The sequence below is a fragment of the Narcine bancroftii genome, chromosome 3 (assembly GCF_036971445.1).
Source record: "Narcine bancroftii isolate sNarBan1 chromosome 3, sNarBan1.hap1, whole genome shotgun sequence".
NCBI classification, from domain to species: Eukaryota; Metazoa; Chordata; class Chondrichthyes; order Torpediniformes; family Narcinidae; genus Narcine; species Narcine bancroftii.
Genome location: NC_091471.1, coordinates 362,379,934 through 362,400,842, shown reverse-complemented (window position 1 = coordinate 362,400,842; position 20,909 = coordinate 362,379,934). Strand labels below are relative to the sequence as shown.

At 39.6% G+C, this 20,909-nt stretch overlaps 1 protein-coding gene across 2 annotated transcripts in view; it reads right to left on the bottom strand.

The window, feature by feature from the left end:
* The window catches only part of ccdc40 (coiled-coil domain 40 molecular ruler complex subunit), an 89,553-nt gene that overhangs the window by 38,254 nt on the left and 30,390 nt on the right, over positions 1 to 20,909 (bottom strand). For both annotated transcript variants that reach the window (XM_069930080.1, XM_069930079.1), the window contains exons 2-8: positions 17,105 to 17,168; positions 14,191 to 14,298; positions 13,895 to 14,005; positions 11,633 to 11,795; positions 9,870 to 9,982; positions 7,722 to 7,805; positions 1,070 to 1,289 (exon numbers count right to left, since the gene is read on the bottom strand). In XM_069930080.1, coding sequence (XP_069786181.1) covers positions 1,070 to 1,289; positions 7,722 to 7,805; positions 9,870 to 9,982; positions 11,633 to 11,795; positions 13,895 to 14,005; positions 14,191 to 14,298; positions 17,105 to 17,168 — 863 coding nt within the window. The remainder of the gene's footprint in view (positions 1 to 1,069; positions 1,290 to 7,721; positions 7,806 to 9,869; positions 9,983 to 11,632; positions 11,796 to 13,894; positions 14,006 to 14,190; positions 14,299 to 17,104; positions 17,169 to 20,909) is intronic.

Sequence of the window (20,909 nt, the reverse complement as noted above, 5' to 3'; positions counted from 1 at the left end):
AACGTACCCTGTAAATTCTGATTATCATTCTTTACTGTTCATGTTACCAAGATGTCTTTGTGCTTTGGATCTTCTTTCTGCTTTTTTTTGCCTTTCTTGTTTAAGCCCCTCAAAGAATGTTATGACTTGACATATATTTTGGCATTTAATTTTGTCTGTCTTTCCACTGTAAAACACCTTGTTTTGTTTCAAATCTAGTTTATCAAGTTATTGAAGGGATCATTTTACTTTAAAATTAAGTAAAAACACAATGCTAGCAAAAGTCAGCTGGTCAGACAGTGTAATTTATGTAGCAAAGATAAAGATACATAACGAAAGTTTTGGGCTTGGGCCCTTCAAGGTATCTTCATCAAGGTACCATACCTTGTTGAAGGGCTGAAGCACAAAACATCTTTATATTTGCTGTATAAAGTACACTCTGACCAGCTGAGTTTCTCCAGTATTGTTTTCTTATTTCAACCATAATGTCTACATACTTTAGTGTTTTACTACTGTAAGGTAAAACATCATGAGATGGGACCGGAGAAGGAGTCACCCAGTACTAAGGAGTAACAGAATGCATCCTTGTACTTACAAGATAAGAGAGACATTGATGGATTGAGAGGCAGGAAGCTAGCAGGGAAAGGATAGCAACAGTTTTAGTCATTGGACAAGTAATGATATGATGATGTTCTAAGCATGTATCCAAGGGTATAAAAAATCACCATTTTGCTGATAACGGCAGAATGCATTCTCCGACTAACATGGTTAGTTGCAAGTGTTACAATCCGGTAATAAAGAACAAAGAACCCTGATTTCGACTCAGCCTGGTGTTTGTCTCACTCATTCATGAACAAAGCAGACCTAACACTACTTTAAATGAAAGTGTTTATTTGATTCAGTTGCATGCATAAAAGAGGTTGCCAAAATGGTCTAATAATTCATCGAACAGGCCCATACCAACATTTCAGGGTTGATTTCATCATTATTTCTTTCTACAAAGACAACCTCACACCTACATTTATTAATAATTTATTGACTCCATTGAGTTTTGTTCCAGCAACCAATTAAAGTAAATTATTAAGCTCACCTTTTGAGCGTTCACTATTTGCTTGGGCTTGAGACATTTGGTAAAGATTTCTCACACGTTCCAAATCTTCCTCGGTGTTTCGTCTTTTCACTGAAGCTGATGAGCAGTGGCTATGATATTTTTCAAGCTCCATTTGCAATTGCGCAAGAGATTGCTGTACTCCATAAAGAATCACCCCAATGTCTTCACGTTCCGTGGTTACCTTTTTCATTCGCCATGACTTAAAGATAAAACAGTAACTCCATTAACTACTGATCAGTAGCTGTCATGGATGGGACCCACCACAAGCAACACAACCCTCATCTCCATTGTGTGAGGCTCAGGGTTGAACTCACCTTTTCTGACTCCATTGCTGCCATATCTTTGGTTCTGTGATCTTGCTTTGAGCCAATCAAGCCTCTAAATAATATAATATTAACATAAAATACCAGAAATATTCATAGATCAGACAAATTATGTATCAGGTCAATGACCTATCATCAGTTCAAATGATAAAAAAGTTATTGATCCAAAATGTGAATGGTTTCTCTCTCAAGATTCTGCCTCATATGCTTTGTATTTTCTGCCACATTCTGATTTGTGGCACCTCCAATTTTTTGCTTTTCAATTATACCAGACTGTTTCTAGCAAGTTGCACTGGCAAAGGGCAGGAGTATTATTTTGAAATTTCTCTGATCATCTGCAATTTAAAAACAATTCAAATTGATTTCAACAATTAAAATCAATAAATTTGTTTACATATGTCGAAAGAGAATCACTTATAAATATTCAGTTAAATAAAGAAATATGAATAAACCTTTTCAATTAAGGTTGGTGGCTCTTTTCCAATCAATGGAGTCATGCTGAGTGGCTGAAACAGGGCCAATGGACTGGATATGAGATTAGTGAAATAAAACACGAACTCAATGTTTCACAATTCTGGAACATGTTATCAACCATCAGTTCACAGCATGATCTCACTCAGCATTTTGGTTGAAACCATGAAAGGAAACTGTTTGAAGTATATTTGACAAGCATTGTTCTCTGTATTAAATTGCCTCCATCACTCACTCACGTGAGTAAATCATAATAATGAACATGTAGCCCACAAAATAAGCCCATGAAAAATGATATGTAATTAAGACACAGTACAACGGCATGCAAACACCCCAGTGGGGTTGAAAAATGTGAACAGCTAACTTGCGTTAAAGATAGTTTATTCATGGAGCAGGAAATCATTTAAGAGTTCAGCAGGGACTCCAGTCAGGCATCAATTAGAAATGTTTCAGGAAAAATTAAAGAATGGCACAACACAGTAAACAACGGATTCCAGGGTTTCCAAATGTTGCAGTGGAGGTCTTCATAAGTTGGAAATGAGGTGAATTGTCCTGGACCTCCAAGCACCATGAGTCCCATCAAATACATCATAAAGCAGGAGATACAAATATCCTGGGTGGTAAATGCAGGACAAACCTCAAAGTTCCAGTTCAATGACATCACAAGCTAATGGATATCTAAATCCAACATCTATGTAACTGCACTACTTGACTCAGGCACAATCCTTACTGCATACCAGCATTCTCTATCAATCAAGACCCCCCCACCTAATGATCACATCATCTACTGTCTCCTTCTCAGAGAATTAGTGTTGGCAAAATACTTTCATACATATATCCATCTTCACACACAATCAGCTACTGAATCATGTTTGTCACACCACTCAAATAGGCTGCATAATGCCCACTGAACACTTCTCCTCATCTGCAGGACAAGGTGGGTCACAAATGTAGGATGCAGAAACTCACATAAAGGGGGAAGTTGTCCCTGTAGTGAGATGCATAACTAGAATAGCCTTTTTGAGACTATAGTAATCTTCAAGAATGACAATATAAATGACAATAGATTCCTCATATCTGCTCCTTTCTCTAACATTTCCATCTCCCTTCCTCTTGTGGTCTCTCCAGATTTACAAATTATAGTTGGTGTAAAAATGCAACAACAAATATTTTCCCTTTCACCCCACAACACAAATTTATGGTTGTTAATTTCCCAATTCACTATCTAAAAAGTGCAAACCAGCCTGACCGTAGAGGAAGAGTAACCAATCATGAAGCCATCACCTCAGATATTGAAATTGCACATAATTCTTAGGATAGCCATCAAGAAGGTGCTAATGGTGAGACACAGACCACATGGACCTTCCAAAGGGACCTAACAGGAGAACAAGGTCACATACAATATCTGCAGCAGGAGATTCAAATGAACATTTTGACAGGATAGGCTGCTGAAGACAGCAAATGGGTGCGTGTATGTGTCAAATTAAAATGCTAAATGCAATTGGAAATTTGACAGAAAACTCAAATTACTGGTGATGATTGTGGATTCCAGTAAATAAATTAGCACCAAACTTTGCATAAACATTGCCATTCTTCCTATCTCGAAGAAGTAGCTAATTCCACTCACACCCATGATATCTTCAACATGCCAGGGCATGGTTCCCACCTGTTTCAAACAGGCGTCAATCGTACCTGTGCTCAAGAAGAGTGTGGAAACCTGCCCCAATGACTACTGACCAGTGGCCCTCACATTCACGGTGATGAAGTGTTTTGAGAGGCTGGTATTGAAGCTTATTAACTGCTGTCTGAGCAGCGACATGGATCCATTCTAATTTGCCTACCACAGCAATGGGTCCACAGCAGATGCCTTCTCATTGGCTCTACACAAAGTCCTGGAACTTCTGGACAGCAAAGACGCATGCATCAGGATGCTCTTTATCAATTATAGTTCAGAACTCAATACCATCATCCCCTACAAATTGATCAACAAACTCCAAAACTCCAAGACATAGACCTCAATATCCCACTGTGTAACTGGATCCTGGATTTCCTCACCCACAGACCACAATCAGTGAGGATTGATAAGAACATCTCCTCCAAAATCTCCATCAGTACTGCACCACAGGACTGTGTTCTTAGCCCCCTGCTCTACTCACCTTTATCCCTATGACTATGTGACTCGGTACGACAATAACACCATCTCCAAAAGTGCTGTGGGTTGTACAAAAAGGAGCAATAAATCAGCAGACAGGAGGGAGACTGAAAACTTGTCACCAAAATCAAGGACCTGTTTGCGGTCATTAGGATGGGAAAATCTGAGATGTACAATCCAGTAATCATTGGGAGATCAGAGGTGGAGAGGGTAAGTAAATTAAAATTCCTGTGAGTCACTATTTCGGAAGATCTTTCCTGGATCCAACACATGAACGTCATCATGAAGAAAGCACATCAGTGCCTCGGCTTTCTCAGAAGTTTGACAAAAGTCTACAGATGAAGAGTGGGAAGTGTGCAGATTGGCTGCATACCTCTGAGCAGAAAGCCCTGCAAAAGGTAGTCCATTACATCACAGGCAAAACTCAACCCGAATTGCTGTCAGTGAGCAGCAGCAGCCATCATCAAGGATCCACATCACCTAGGACACGCTCTGTTTTCGTTGCTGCCATCAGAAAAGACGTCGAGGTGCCACAACACTTGCACCACTAGGTTCAGAAACAGCTGCTCCCCCTCCACCATCAGACTCCTCAACAACAAACTCAATCAGAGACTCATTTAAGGATTTCTACTTTGCACTTTATTATTGAATATTTATTTTCTGTATTGCACAGTTTGTTTGTAATTTCTTCTTATTTAACATTTCTCACTTTTGTATATGTATCTTTTCTTGAGTACAGTTTTCTTTGCAATGGAACTTCAGTCAGGAAGGAAAAGAGCTCAGACTGCAGTAACTCAGCCCTTACCCGTATCTCCTCTATTTTCTGCACATTGCCCTGGGTCCCTTTGCCCAAAGATGAAACAAGGACAGCCTTCACATCCTCACCTACCACCCCACCAGCACCTACAATTTATTCCCCTCTCCACTTTTTGCAGAGACTGGTCTATCCAAGACTCTTCACTCATCTCTTTCCACTAATCGCCCACAAGGTAGCCTACCCCTGTGACAACAAGAAATACTACACTTGCGCTCACACATTCTCTCTCACAATCATTCAGAGCCCTAAACAATCCTTCCAAGTGAAGCAACACTTCATCCGTGTATCTGCAGGGGTCATCTGCTGCATCCAATGCTTTTGTTGTGGCCTTCTCTTCTTCGGAGAGACTGAATGCAGACTAGGAGATTGTTTCCTCGAGCACCCTTACACTGACCGTTGCAGCAAAAGGGACCTCCCAATGGTTAACTATTTCAATTCCACACTCCATTCCCACATCAACAAGTCTATTCATGGTATCATGCATTGCCAAATGAAGGCCACCTGCAAATTGGAGGAACAACACCCAATATTTCATCTGGGCATTGTCCAACCAAACACCATTAACATCAACCTCTTCAGTTTCCATTAAACCCTTCCCCTGAGTCTCTCTCTTCCACCCCTCTGTCTCCTTTTCTCTACCTCCCCACCCAATTCCCTTCCCATTCAGAGAGCTACCCTCTTCCCTTCTCAGCTTTTCTTTCATCTATCCTCCCACCCTAATCACCTATGACCTCTTACCTGTTAGTCTGTACTCCTCCCCTTGCCCTTCCTTCATCCTCTCCTCTTCCCCTCACCTTTTTATTTAGACACCTGCCTGCTTTTTGCTTATTCACCTTTTGGTGTTCAGGCCCAAAATGTTAGTTACCCTTTACTTCCTCTAGATCAGTGGTTCCCAACCTCTTACTTTCCACTCACATACCACTTTAAGTATTCCCTATGCCATAAGTGTTCTGTGATTAGTAAATGATTGCTTAAGATGGTATGTGAGTAGGAAGGGAAGGTTGATAATCACTGCTCTACACCCAATTATTTCTGAAATATTTTGCTTGAGAAAAATTGTCATTGGCTGATTTCCTTTGGAGTTATGAAACTGTGCACATAACGAATCAATTTGGAATGATTAAAACAGTGGTTTTCAAACTTTTTCTTTCCACCCACATACCACCTTAAGCAATCACTTACTAATCACAGAACACTTATGGCATAGGGAATACTTAAAGTGGTATGTGAGTGGAATGTAAAAGGATGGGAACCACTGCTCTAGATGCTGCATGACCTGCTGAGTTTCATTCAATCACAGCATCTGCAAACTTTCCTTTAAGACTGCAGCATCATGGTTGTAGATTACAAAATGCAAAGACATTTGCAGAGTATAACATCAAATTAATAATCTGTTTAATGGGCAAATAGAGTTGCTAAGGAGTTGTTCCTGGAAAACAGTAATAGCTTTGTGAAGCATGAACATGCTGACCCTTCTCAGAAGAGAATGTTCACCTTTCTGCACCTCTGGTGCTTTGTTGCATTGGCCAGGCAACTCAATAGTTGCTACTTGAATGAAGATGACGTGATACACAGCTGTGGCTTTTACACTCTGAGCTGAATGAGTACATCCAAGAAAGTCATTTATACTCGCCTCAGTGAAGGCCAACAGCCTCCCACCAACCATTCTATGTGCATGTCAAATGAACATGGAAGGCACTCATTTAGAAAATATACATGCATTATTTGTTGACTTTCACATGTAATAAGACACGATTTCATTTATAAAATAATGTCAATTCTGCAGTCACTTCTAATAATGTTTTGAAGAGGCTGTGGTGATGATGAATTCACTATGGGCCTATTGGCAGCTGGGTTACTGGAGTTTTACTTTCTGGATGAATTCTTCATAAAGATCCCAGGAGAAACCCAGCAAGTCATGCAGCATTCTTTATATAGTAAAGAAGAAGATACATGTTGGCCTAGCAGTTAGCGCAACGCCTTTACAGCGCCAGCGATCGGACCCAGCCCGGGGTTCAAATCCCACACTGTCTGTAATGAGTTTGTACGTTCTTCCCTCGTCTATGTGGGTTTTCTCCAGGGGCTCCAGTTTCCTCCCACCATTCAAAAACATACCGGAGGTGTAGGTAAATTGGGAAGCACAGACTCATGGGGCGAAATAGCCTATAACTGTACTGTATGTCTACATTTAAATAAATAAATAGATAACCAGCATTTTAGGCCTGAGCCCTTCCTCAAAGTAAGAGCTAAAAGCAGGCAGGTGCCTGAATAAAATGGAAGGAGAGGGGAGGGGAAGAAGAGGAGCACAATGTCACAGGCAAAAAGTAATGGGGATAGGAGTGGGAGGGCACAAGAAAAAAAAGCTGAGGTGATAGGAGAGGAGATAACTCTGAATGGAGAGGTTGGGAGAAAAAAAATAGGGGGGGAATAGAAGGTTGGGGAAGTAGAGGGTTGAGGTGGTGGAGGGTTGAGGAGATCAGAGGGTGGAAATGGCAGGTAGGGGAGGTTAGGTACCTTTATCTTTGCTACATTGTTGTGTGTGGATGAAACGTGGCCTCCCTGCCTGTCTGGAATGTGTGTATTATGGGTGGTAACGTGTCCTCCCTGTCTGAAACTTATTCAGAAGTCACATCACTTGCCAATCACGCTTGGACTCCAGGCATCCATTCGTGTACATCTTGCAAATGGCAAATTTAAATCACCTAGGGTCATTATTCACTAAAAGTACAGATTAGCAATGTATATAACACCATCTGTAATCAAGGAATAATACAGAGCAAACAAGATGGTTATTACTGCCATAGGAAAATATTCATGTTGGACAGCTATAATTTACATTTTATTTGGTATTGGGCTATTATAACTCACCAATTCCCCTATCTCCAGAGTTAACTTGTCCAGCTGCTTTGAAAGATGGTTCTTCAGGGCTTCCTGGAAACGCTTCATTAGAGGCTATGTCATTAAAAAAGGCATTTATTTACCATTAATTACATGTTCATTTCATTAAAATTGTGTTTGTAAAAGTTTATCAAGTACTGATAAATGCTATCTGTTCATGTGGGAAAACAAAGGTGCTTTCTTAACAGAATCAAAATGTAAGTAGACTTTACTGAATTGTACATAGAGTAATTGATTATTAATAACTGAATTATAAGCACGTATACATTTGTAATAAATAAATGTAATTAAACATTCAATTTCTGGTGAAAGTAAACCAGAAAATTTCTCCTCTTGTTACACCATATATTGGCAAGGTTAGAAAGTACTTGTGCCTTCCCTGGATTCATTGCCTACAGTGCCTGCTAAAATCACCTGTCCAAAATATCCTTACAGGATATCTCCACTGAGAACTTTTGAAAGGTTTTTAAATGCTCTGATAACCAGAGACATTTAGAAACAATTCATATAAATTCGATAAATATTTTAAAAAGTAAATTTAAATTAAATATTACATTTATTTAATAAACAGGTTGAAACATGAATATATATTATAATAGTGAAGAAATGTTACAAGATACAGTGAGATAGAGTGACGAAGAAGGCTTGCAATCAGCAAAGAGCTGGGAATCATGTTCAGCTGTGCAAGACGTTGGTGAGACTGCAATTGACGTTTTGTGTGCAGTTCTGACCACAATGCTACAAGAAGGGTGTGATTAAGTGAGAGAGAAAAGATTTGCAAGGATGATACTGGGAATGGAGAGACTTGATTGGTTAGAACAGTTTTCTCTGTAATGAAGGAGGTTGAAAAGTTACCTTAGAGGGTTATAAAATCACGAGTTCCTGAGGACCAAAGTTACAGTCTTTGTCCCAGAGTAATGGAATGTAAAACTGGAGGCCATTGGCCATAAAATGAGGGGAAAAATTAAAAGGGGGCCTGAGTGCCACGTTTTATATACAGAGGGTGGTAGGTATATAGAATCAGTTGCCAGAGGAAGGTGTAGAGGTGGCTACAAATGTAATGTTCGAAAAACATCTGGACAGGTACATAGACAGGAGAGATTAGAAGGATCTGGGTCAATTGCAGAATAAATAGGACAGTTCAGCTATGCACATTAGTTTGCATGAATGAAGTAGGCTTAAGAGCCTGTACCCATGAAGTGGAATTTTATGACAACACTTCTTCCGCAGGGACATCAACTTTATTCATATTTCTATCAGCCTTGGGGTAAAGCTGAGCATTTGAGGCATTCAAGTAGTATCCCAGTGATTGCAACAGTGTGCAAGAGCAGAAAGTCAGATGCATTGACATTCAACCTCTGATTTCCATGCTTTTTTTAAAAAAAAGAAATATAGCATGGTAACAGGCCATTTCAGCTCACGAGTCCGCGACATCCAATTTATCTACCCCCACCCCTGCTACATTTTGATTGTAAAACAAATGCAAAAATCTGCGATGAATCATGCCATATGCAGGTGAAAGGTGTGTTTTCCACAGCTGTCAATTGGCTTAATTTCAACCAACATACAATACTCAAGACCCTTTTGTGAAAGATTTCATGATTTCATTTTGAGGGAACCAAGGTTATGTCTAGACTTTGTAGAAGAGAGAACAAAATGATAATATCAATCAGTAAATGAGAGTATAAAAGGTTAGAAAGTACAACTGAATTCTTAGGAATGTACAAACCCTGCAATAAATGCATCAAATGAATGTTGAGTTACCAGAGATTTTAGGATTAATTAAGTGTTTTAGATCAGGAATCAATTACATATAAATGTTCTAGACATTAGAAAATGGTCTGGATTTTGAAATTGTAGTAAGGTCAGAACAGTCATTTTCATTACACAATGAAATAGTCTGAAACTTCCAGAGCAGGTAGTGTCGATTTAAATCCAAAGAGTGCCACTTTGCTCCTCCAATGTTTAATTTGCCACATGCCCCACTATAACCTTCTAAATAAAACATAACGAAGAAAATTGCAGGTGTTCACATATTATTTTCACTATCAAAGCATCCTGGTGTAGTTGGTAAAGCTCTGATGCAAAAATGTCATCCAATGCAAAACATTTTCTTACATGATCTGGGTCAAGCACAATCAGTTCTGTCTGTTCTTCACTTGTATCTGATTCTTCTTCAACATTTGACTCATTTACTATAGAGGGACTTTTCGGACATTCTAGTTGAAAGCCTTGGCAAAACAGATAAAATTATGTTCAGTACCCTTGAAAGAAAGAAAACAATGGAACAAACAAAATCATACTGCTCAAATTTTATGTTAAAAAATATGTAGTTCTCTCTTCCAACAGACAAAATGCTGGGAGAACTCAGCAGGTCAAGCAGTATCCATGAAAGGCAATAGGGGCCGTTTGGGGCTGTAACTCGTCACTCATCGAAAAATGTTAAAAATATGCTTTACTTAATGGTCATAAATATGTTATCTACAATCCTTTTGCAAAAGGGTGTTTTATTTCTTTAAAGCAATGGCCTATAATTTGTAAAGTAAATAAGTCATATAAACCATATAAACAAAGAGATTCAAACAGAAATTTTCTTAGCAAGATTTAAAGATTCTTTAATAGTTGTGTAATAAAATAGAAAATGTAACACAAATAAAACACCCGTCATTTGGAATTCAAGCAACTGGCAGCCTCAAGCAACCAGCAAAAAAAAAAATTAAATCGCAGAAATAGGTAAAAAACACTGACGTTTAAAATTGACATGCCTTGCCTTTAGTTCACCAACACACAATCTCAAGCAACCGGAAAATTCACTTATCCAGCATTATCAATCCCCATAGCTGCCAAATACCAGTGGTTTTACTGTATTACTTGCAATTTCCTTTAGGCTACAGCAAGGCAGAAAAAAAGTCACCTTTAGTATTGTCCAGTGTCCCTTACAGTAAGAGAAAGAGAAGCTAAAGAGGGTACTTGACCCGTATTTTCTTTTCCCTAACAATTTTATTGTACTTTATAGTTGCAGATTAGCTAGTGCAGAAGCAGAAAACTCCAGGCTCTGGTCTTATATTCCTGAAAAATGTTAAAAATCTCATCCAATAACTTAACTGGAAAATAGTCTAATTCTAAGAGATGGACTTTTTTAAAAAAATGCTATAATTAGGAATCACAGATGATAAATTGGTTCGCAAGATGTTTATTTTTCCCGATACTATGGTTTACTTCCAAATTTGACTACAAATCACAAACCTACATTGACCTTTATCAGTGATGTAGGTTTAAGGCCCTAAAGAGGTAGAATATTTAACTTAAAATTGAAACATATCCAAAGGGAGTGTTTGGGAGGAATACACTGACCTATTGAACTGGGGGACGGGTGTTAAGAGTAATTTTTGGCTGTGGAAAATTAATAACAACTATCTAAATCAATCTACTCGTGGCTTCTAGTTAAGCATCTCCATGACTTTAAAATCCTTACCCTTACCTTCATATTTCCGTTGGGTCTCACTTCTCCCTGTATCTGTAATTTCCTGCAGCCTTCTACAACACAATGATATCATTCTGGTTTTTTTTTTAAATCTTCTTCTCACTATTTAATTGAAATTGTCAGTCATGCCTTAATCTGCCGAAGCTCTCATGCATAAAAGTGCCTCCCAACCTTTCTATTTCTCTTTGCTCCAAGATGCCACTTTAAAATCAGCATTTGATGAAGCTTTTGGTTATCTACCTTATTATCTCTGTGGCTCAGAGTCAAACTTTGTTCACTTAAACTGTTGATAGAATAATGGCAGTATATAAATATAAGCAGTAGGAATAGGTGTTGTAACCCAACATTCAACAATATTTTTTCGCTCCAACTACATTGCTAACTTTGAGGAATTTACCTAAGATTGGTATGTCTTGACGAACAGGCTCTGATGTGCTGCTTAGTGTTAAAGAATGGTGCTCGCTAATACTCAGCTGCAGTCTATCAATTGGCTCATCCTCTGATTTTTCATTCTTTGACAAGGTTTTGATATCCCCTAATCCAACTTCATCTAGCGCCATCTGCAAGTAAGGTTACACAGTTCAAAACTACAAAATAAACATAATTCACAATAATTATTAGTTAAAATTATGTGGTAACTGACTGTACTTATTGCCTACAGCATTATAATACTGAAAGATCAACAATAATCTAAAACATAATCCATTTTCCCAATTAATATGGTGGGTTTAATCAACTTTAGTCACCAACAGAATGTTATCTGAAACAACATCAAAACTTTTGGGGTGGCACAGTTGGCGTAGCGGTTAATGCAACGCCTTTACAGTGCCAGTGATCGGGTCTAGGGTTCAAATCCTGCACTGTCCGTAAGGAGTTTGTACGTTCTCCCTGTGTCTGCATGGGTTTCTCGCGAGGGCTCCGGTTTTCTCCCACCACTCGAAATGTATTGGGTGTAAATTGGGTGGCATGGACTCGTGGGGTGAAATATTAAAATTTAAATTTTAAATTTCACTTATCATAAACATAAATTAAGAATGGCTATATGCAAAATAAAAAAAAACAATGATATAATGCCCCTTGGAACACATTTTAATTGGTACCACTTTAAACATTGTAGCATTGGATCAACTCCTCTCTTTATGTTTCATTGTGGAAGTCTTGCTGCATCTGTAGAGAAAATAACTACAAGAACAACTGCCTTCAGTACTTACAAATTATCACTATTCATTAAAATTACCAGCTACCCTCCACTGTCTCATGAATGAATTAGAGAAGATACAAAAGCCTAAGTATCAATAGTGAAAATTGAATACCTGAATCAGAGCATTAAAAATGTAGTAACCAACTCCTCCTCCCTTTTAACATGAAATGTGGCACTTGAATGGCACTGCAAAATTGAAATTCTCATCCACAGAGAGATTTCTTGTTGGGTAATTTATACTTCAATGGAGAACACAAAAAATTGCAGATGCTAGAATCTGGACCAAAACAACCAGAAGATCCCTGACTACTCGGTCTCCTGTAATAATGCCATCCCTTACTTCTAGCTTCATTGCCTTTGTTGCATTTGCTCTCAAGATAAGACTTTCCATTCTAGGACATAACCATATAACCATTACGGAGCGGCTGAAATGTTTTTTTCAAACAACGCAGGTTCCCTTTTAATGTGGTCAATAAAGCATTTGCTCTATCTAATGGAGTTCCATTTTTACCCCTACTCCCTCCATCCAGAACAAATATAAGGCGTTTCTTGTCCTCGCCTTTCGCCCCACCAGTCTCCCATTCAACACATCATTCTCTGCCAGCTGCAACTACCACATATATCTGCATTTCTCCACTCCTTTCTGCTTTCTGTAGGGATTGCCCTCTCCGCCATTCCCTTGTCCTCTCAACCCTCCCCACCCAATTCTCCGTTACACCCCAGAATTTTCCTCTTCAGCCACAGGAAGTATAGCACATGGTCTTACTCCTTCTTTCACATCACCACCCAGGATCCCAAACAGCCCATCCACATGATGCAAAGATTCACACAAACCTCATCTATCTGCACTTACTGCATTTAGTACTCCCAATGTAGCCTCCTCTGCATCAGTGAGACCAAATGCATTTACACTCTGTTCGTAATGGCCATCCTGCGCTCCCATTTGAATGCAACTTGAACTCTCCTTCCCAGACCTATCTGTCAGTCCTGAGCCTTTTCCATTGTCCTAATGAAGCCCAACGCAAATTTAAGAAACAACTGATATTCTGCCGAGTATGAAAATAGAATTTTCTAATTTCAGGTAAATCATCCCTTCTTCCATACCCATTCTGTTCTTCTCCACACCCCTCCACTTTTTTGTCCCACTTCCCAAACACACCTCATAGCCCTCACCAATTCTCACCCCCATCTCCTCTTTGGTTCTATCTCCCATCCTTCCCTCTTCCCCTGCTCTCACACCTCCACCCACCCATTTCCCACCACCACCACTCAGCAGGTCAGGATGCATCTGTGGTAGTTTGGCAAGGAGAGGTGGGAAAGACATATTTTGTGTTCAGACCTTGCAGTCTTGCATGTTTGGAATGGAAAGGGCCAGGAGGCCAAAGAGGCAATGGAGATTATAATAATTTAATATTTTGCCACTTACAATCAACAGAGAGCACACATGCCACCCCTTACCATATTTGTTTGTTTATCTCTTGAATCAGTCTCATCGATAGTTATTGATCTAGAAGGTTCTGAAATAGGTGTCCAATCTTCATCTGTAGTCACATCTTCATTTACTGCTTCCTGATTTGTACAAAGCACAATCAATTAACAGATACATGCATAAAATTAGCATGTACAATATTGTATTCAGTACTGAGCTGTGTGAAGATTAAAAAAATGTTTTCTTATCTTAACATTTATGAAGTACTTAAGGAAATTACCAAATAAAAAAATGTTAAAAGTCATACAATAATGTTGTCATTTACCATCATTGTTTGTTTATCCCCTATACCATCTTCAATTAATTGTGGTAAGACAGGAAGTTCAGTAAAGTGTGTCTCATCTCCATCCTTGGGTATTTCACCAGTTTCTTCCTGATTTGCATGAAAATGAATCAATTACTTTGGAGTTGCCATATCATTTAAAACATTCATATAAATGTAAATTTGAAAATAATACCTTTTTCAAATAACAAGTTGGACTTCCATAGACCTTGAAAAAAATAAATAATCCTAAACGAGCTACAAAGTGAAAAATAAGAATTAAAACTGGTGGCTGAAGGGAGAATCCCAAGAGTTGGTTTTTGAGCAGGCAATTGAAAAAAGCAGCATAATGCAGAAGTTTAGTGGACAAGTTTCAAACTTGGGATTTTTTTTAAAAACTGAAGCTCTCCACCTGATTATGAATTAATTGCAGGGGGTGGGGGTAGGGGTACACATCCAGGCAGTGGGATGAATGGGAAAATGGATCAGTTAATGATTGAATGGGGAGGCAGATTGAATTGTCTGAATGGCCTATTTCTGATCCTGTATCTAATGATCATCTGGATCAAGGCAATAAGGGGAGTAGGTAAGAACAAGATACTGAAGTGGATGATCAGCCATGATTTTGATGAATGGTGGACCTTGCCCAAGGAGATGAATAGCTGAATCCTGCTTCTATTTTTGTGGGAAATATTAAAAATATAATTGATAGAATGGACTGATACTTAGAATAAGTGGGCATTTTATTTTCTTCAGCCATATTTTCATGAAAATTTTACCAAAGGTAATCCTTACAGTTAAAAAGACATATTGCGAGTTTTCTTTGTCATCAGGAGTTTTCAAAGAAGGTAATGCCCCATCATAAAATAAATAGGTATGTTGAATTGAGCATAATCACCATGTGGATTGATTACTCCAATAAATATATAACTAAGAAAAAGGCCTAGCAAATTCTATAGACTTTTATCATAGTTGTTTCTGTGTCCCCTGGAATATGTAGAATGTCTGGTGTGGGGCCTGAAATGAACCATAGTTCTACCATAATTGTTTCTGTGTCCCCTGGAATATGTAGAATATCTGGTGTGAGGTCTGAAATGAACCATAGTTCTACCATAGTTGTTTTTGTGTTCCCTGGAATATGTAGAATATCTGGTGTGGGATCTGAAATGAACCATAGTTCTACCATAGTTGTTTCTGTGTCCTCTGGAAATCATAGACTGAATCTGTAGCTATTGGAAAATTCTTTTTAATAAATGAGGGTCTCCTATTCAAATAATGCTGCTTTTTCATCATACTTATATGCTATATCTTTGCACAGGATGAAAAATAAATGCATTGCAACTGGTGGTCGGGAAACAGATTGGGGTCATAATGAAGTAAACATTGAAAAGAGACCCTTTAAGGAAGTTAGTGAAGGAAGCAAGAACTGGAATGAAACCACAAGGGTGAAAGAGTGAGAAGGGAAATGTGCCTTCCTACAAAGATTTCCAAAGTCATAGGTGAGGAATTAGATGTCAGTTGCTTTTTACCACCTCTGGGACACTAGACTCTCAGGTGTGTAGCTGATCTCTAGGCCTGAAGGAAGATGGGTATGGGAGGATGGAATTGATAACAATAACAGGTCATTTCTTGCAATGATTCTTCCTTTATCCTTTACCATACCAAACCCTTGAACATATCTCTATTTCAAGCACCTCTGCCCATGCCCACCTCTTCATCAGAGAAAAAGTAGAGACCCACTGGTGCTCATCTTCCTCCCTACCAGCCTCCCTTGCAATGGACTTTCCCTTGCAATTTTCACAGCCCTCAATACGATTCCAGCTGCAGTCATATTCAGCATTTCAAAGTAATTCTTCCTTTCTATTCCATCTCCACCAATTATCCCCCATATTTCAACAATTAATCTGAATGTGTTTTATCATCATATAATACAAGAACAATGTAATACTTGCTATATAGTTACACAAGATAGACTAACTAAAATAGTAAAAATTTAAATTACCACAAGTGCAACTTAGAAAAATAGATAAAATAACCAAATGAGAGATAAATAAATATTTCACAGTTGCAGTTTGTGTAAGGAAAAAGTGATGTTTCAGCGGTGTGAAAGACCTTTTGGTGGTATTGGGGTAGTTTATAGGTAGAGTGGTAACTGGAGATTCAAAGGCCTGATAACTGCTGAATAACATTTTTGGGCATTTGGCACAGCTCTAGCCTGCATTTCCCAGCTGTTATTTATCAATTTCTCCTTTACATTTTGATCTCTCTCCCTCCCCTCATTAATATAGCAAATAGATGGCTTCAGATTAACACTATGGTAATCCTGGTCTGACATATCAGAGATATTCCTTTTCCCATCCACCTCTTCCCCAAGATTTGACTTTAGATTAAAGTGCTTTCTCTCTTTCCTTGTTCTGTATTTGATTTGAAATGTTCACTGTTTTTCATTCCATAGATGTTGCCTGAGACACACCAATGTTAAGATTCTGTCATTTTATTTGGACTACACCCTCCAGTTTTATTAATTCCCTTTTTAAAACCACCTTCTTGAAGGGCAAAAAATATGTAATTTTAATGATAATTTCTCATTGAAGTCGGGATGAAACAATTAAAAGCACTTCCAAGTTTTTCACTTTTAACTCATTCGGTGCTTCAGTGTGGGACTGAAGAGCAAGAGAGCACAATACAATCATTTTTAAACTGGAACCCTGACTCAATTTTTACAATACCAATTTTGAATTTCAGTTCTTAACTGAAATAGATATTCTGACTGGCAATATTCTGTGATATAAATTGACATGAAGTTTTGAAGCAATTTTAAAAGAACATTCAAGCCCTCCCCATTAAGCTCTTGATGTAACAGATACATCTGAAACAAACTGCTATTAGAAGTTCAAGAAAAATGAAACAATCTAACCTTCTGTGTTTTATTTGGTACATCATGATCTTGCTTCAAGCTTTCAACAATCTCAGGAGTGGGACTATATAGCATGGGAAGAAAACACCAGTTAAACAGACAATCACAGAAAATAAATGTGAAATATAGAAATAATTTATCAGAATAATGCTGCCATTAAAATGTATTTTAAAGATGTATTTCCAGAAAGGGAAAAAGGCACGATTCTATAGCTACATGATGGTTAAAACCAACAATTTACAGTTAATAAAAAGATGATAGAATGTTATTAGTTGCATTGTTTACATGTTAGAATATATTGATTACTTCAGTTCTCAATTTCTGTTTCTAAGTTATTTAAATCCAGTGGTAACAACAGTATAAAAACTGAACAAAAGGGAGAAAGCAATTTAAATCCACTGAGATTTTAAAATGACTACTCATTGGAGATACTTAAAGAAACCCCATTACATTACAAAAAAAAAAATAACTTGTTTGGTCATATATTTTGTTCACCATTTCTTTTATATTTTGATGGCCCTGCTTTTGAACAATTTAAAATTGTTTGTGTTTGGGGTCGTTTAAAGTAATCTAGCACTGTGTGAAACGAGTTTGCATCACATAATCTTGTTATCACATCTCCTCTCAAATTGTTCCATGAATTTACAATATTGATCACTTTCTTCAATCATCATTCAGCCCTATCAACATTAATCATTTGTTTATGATCCCTTACAGTCTTTATCAATTTCACTGACATTTCGCCCATGAATGCATACCACCTCAATTCCTTTTGTTAACCAGGAGGAAAATCACAAGACCGGTTTGCTCCATTACGTTTAATTAAATACACTAAAAAAAATACCATAAAATCATTATGCTTTTTGAAAAATAAATTGTTGAGTGAGGGAAAATTACCTTTGAACATCTACTGCTATTTATTGAAACAACCATTTGTCCCTATTGAAAGTGAAAATCTTCATGTTTTTGCATTTGGTGAAACTTTTATTACTCTGTCTTTTATGAGGATCTCAAGAGTGCAGCTCCTTATTTCCCTTCATGTTCTATTCCACATACCTCTGTAACCTCTTAAAACTTGTTAGGCATCTAACAATTTAACAACAACACCATCTACAAATTTGCTGATGCCACATAGTAAGTTGTATAAAAAGAGTCAGCATACAGGAGGGAGCCGTAGGTGGTGCCGGTAGAGGACCCATGATTCGGAGCCGAACAGGAGTGTGGGTATGACAACGGCTCTGTATACGCTTATCTTTGTGAGGTTTTTCAGTTGGTTGTTTTTCCAGACTCTTTTGTGTAGTCTTCCAAAGGCGCTATTTGCCTTGGCGAGTCTGTTGTCTATCTCATTGTCGATCCTTGCATCTGATGAAATGGTGCAGCCGAGATAGGTAAACTGGTTGACCGTTTTGAGTTTTGTGTGCCCGATGGAGATGTGGGGGGGCTGGTAGTCATGGTGGGGAGCTGGCTGATGGAGGACCTCCGTTTTCTTCAGGCTGACTTCCAGGCCGAACATTTTGGCAGCTTCCGCAAAACAGGACGTCAAGCGCTGAAGAGCTGGCTCTGAATGGGCAACTAAAGCGGCATCGTCTGCAAAGAGTAGTTCACGGACAAGTTTCTCTTGTGTCTTGGTGTGAGCTTGCAGGCGCCTCAGATTGAAGAGACTGCCATCCGTGCGGTACCGGATGTAAACAGCGTCTTCATTGTTGAGGTCTTTCATGGCTTGGTTCAGCATCGTGCTGAAGAAGATTGAAAAGAGGGTTGGTGCAAGAACACAGCCTTGCTTCACGCCATTGTTAATGGAGAAGGGTTCAGAGAGCTCATTGCTGTATCTGACCCGACCTTGTTGGTTTTCGTGCAGTTGGATAATCATGTTGAGAACGCTTCCACTAGCGATGTCTCCGCTCCATCCTCAACATCCATTGGAGCGCTTTCATCCCTAACGTCGAAGTACTCGAGATGGCAGAGGTCGACAGCATCGAGTCCACGCTGCTGAAGATCCAGCTGCGCTGGGTGGGTCACGTCTCCAGAATGGAGGACCATCGCCTTCCCAAGATCATGTTATATGGCGAGCTCTCCACTGGCCACCGTGACAGAGGTGCACCAAAGAAAAGGTACAAGGACTGCCTAAAGAAATCTCTTGGTGCCTGCCACATTGACCACCGCCAGTGGGCTGATATCGCCTCAAACCGTGCATCTTGGCGCCTCACAATTTGGCGGGCAGCAACCTCCTTTGAAGGAGACCGCAGAGCCCACCTCACTGACAAAAGGCAAAGGAGGAAAAACCCAACACCCAACCCCAACCAACCAATTTTCCCCTGCAGCCGCTGCAACCGTGTCTGCCTGTCCCGCATCGGACTGGTCAGCCACAAACGAGCCTGCAGCTGACGTGGACTTTTACCCCCTCCATAAATCTTCGTCCGCGAAGCCAAGCCAAAGAAAGACAGGAGGGAGATTGAATGGTGCACCATCAATAAATTTGCACTCAATGTCACCAAAACCAAAGACTTGATTGTTAACTTCAGGAAGGGAAAACCAGATGCCTACAATCAAGTGATCATTGGGGGATCAGATGAGCAAATTTAAGTTCTTGGGAGTCACTATCTCGGAGAATCTTTCCTGGACCCAACACACAAATGGCATAATGAAGAAAGCATGTTAGCACCTCTTTTTCCTCAGGAGTTTATGGAGGTTTGGTATGAGATCAAAAACCCTAGCAAATTTCTAAAAATGTGTGTTGGAATGTCTGCTGACTGGCTACATCACAGTCTGGTATGGGGATATCATCACCCTAAGCATAAAGCCCTGCAAAAGGTGGTGGACACCGCCCAGGACATCACAGGGAAACCCCTTCCCACCATCGAGAACATCCACGGGGAACACTGCTATTGGAGAGCAGCACCAATCATCAAGGATCCACATCACCCAGCACATGCTCTGTTTTCTCACTGCTACCATCAGAAAAGAGGTATAGGTACCACAAGACTCGTCCCAAGAACAGCTGCAACTCTCCACTGTCAAACTCCTCAACCACAAACTCTTCACACCGCTACCATCAAGGAGGTGGTACAGGAGCCTGAAGACGATCACCCAGTGGCACAAAACCACCTTCTTTCCCTCTGCTATTAGATTTCTGAATGGGCGATGAAGCACAGACACTACTTCACTTTCTCTCATTTTTGCACTGATTTATTTGCTTTTAAACTATAATTTACAGCTTTAATATTTGCACCTGTGACGCTGCTGCAAAACAATGAATTTCATGACACGTTCATGAAAATAAATTCTGATTCTGAGTTATAACCTCAGCACATTGGTCCCCTCTTCCTTTGGTTCTGATGCTGCCCCACCTGGAGGTGGTCGTCAGGATGAGGACCCACTTGGGTACGCCCTTGCCCCTGCTGTCTGGCGGCGTGTACACGGCAACCCTTTGGAACCTTTCCATCTTGGATCCTCGCACGAGCTGGCAGACCCCCAGGGCGGAGGCGCGGGGGACGGGCCCCACCTTGCACCAGACCACCAGAGCACCTTGCCCCACTGTGATTTGGGTCGGAAATTCGATGGGATTATGGGGACAACAAGATGGATCTGTAAACTCATAGGATGAGGGGCTGGATGGACGGCTTCCTTCTCATGAAGGACCACAGAGTATCACTCCACCCCCAGGCTCTTTGTTGCCTCACCTCCCACAACCTTTTCCTTTGGTGGCAATGCAGCCCACCCTCAAAGTACCTCGAAACCTAGGAGGATGTGCATTTCCTTTGGTGGCAATGCAGCCCACCCTCAAAGTACCTCGAAACCTAGGAGG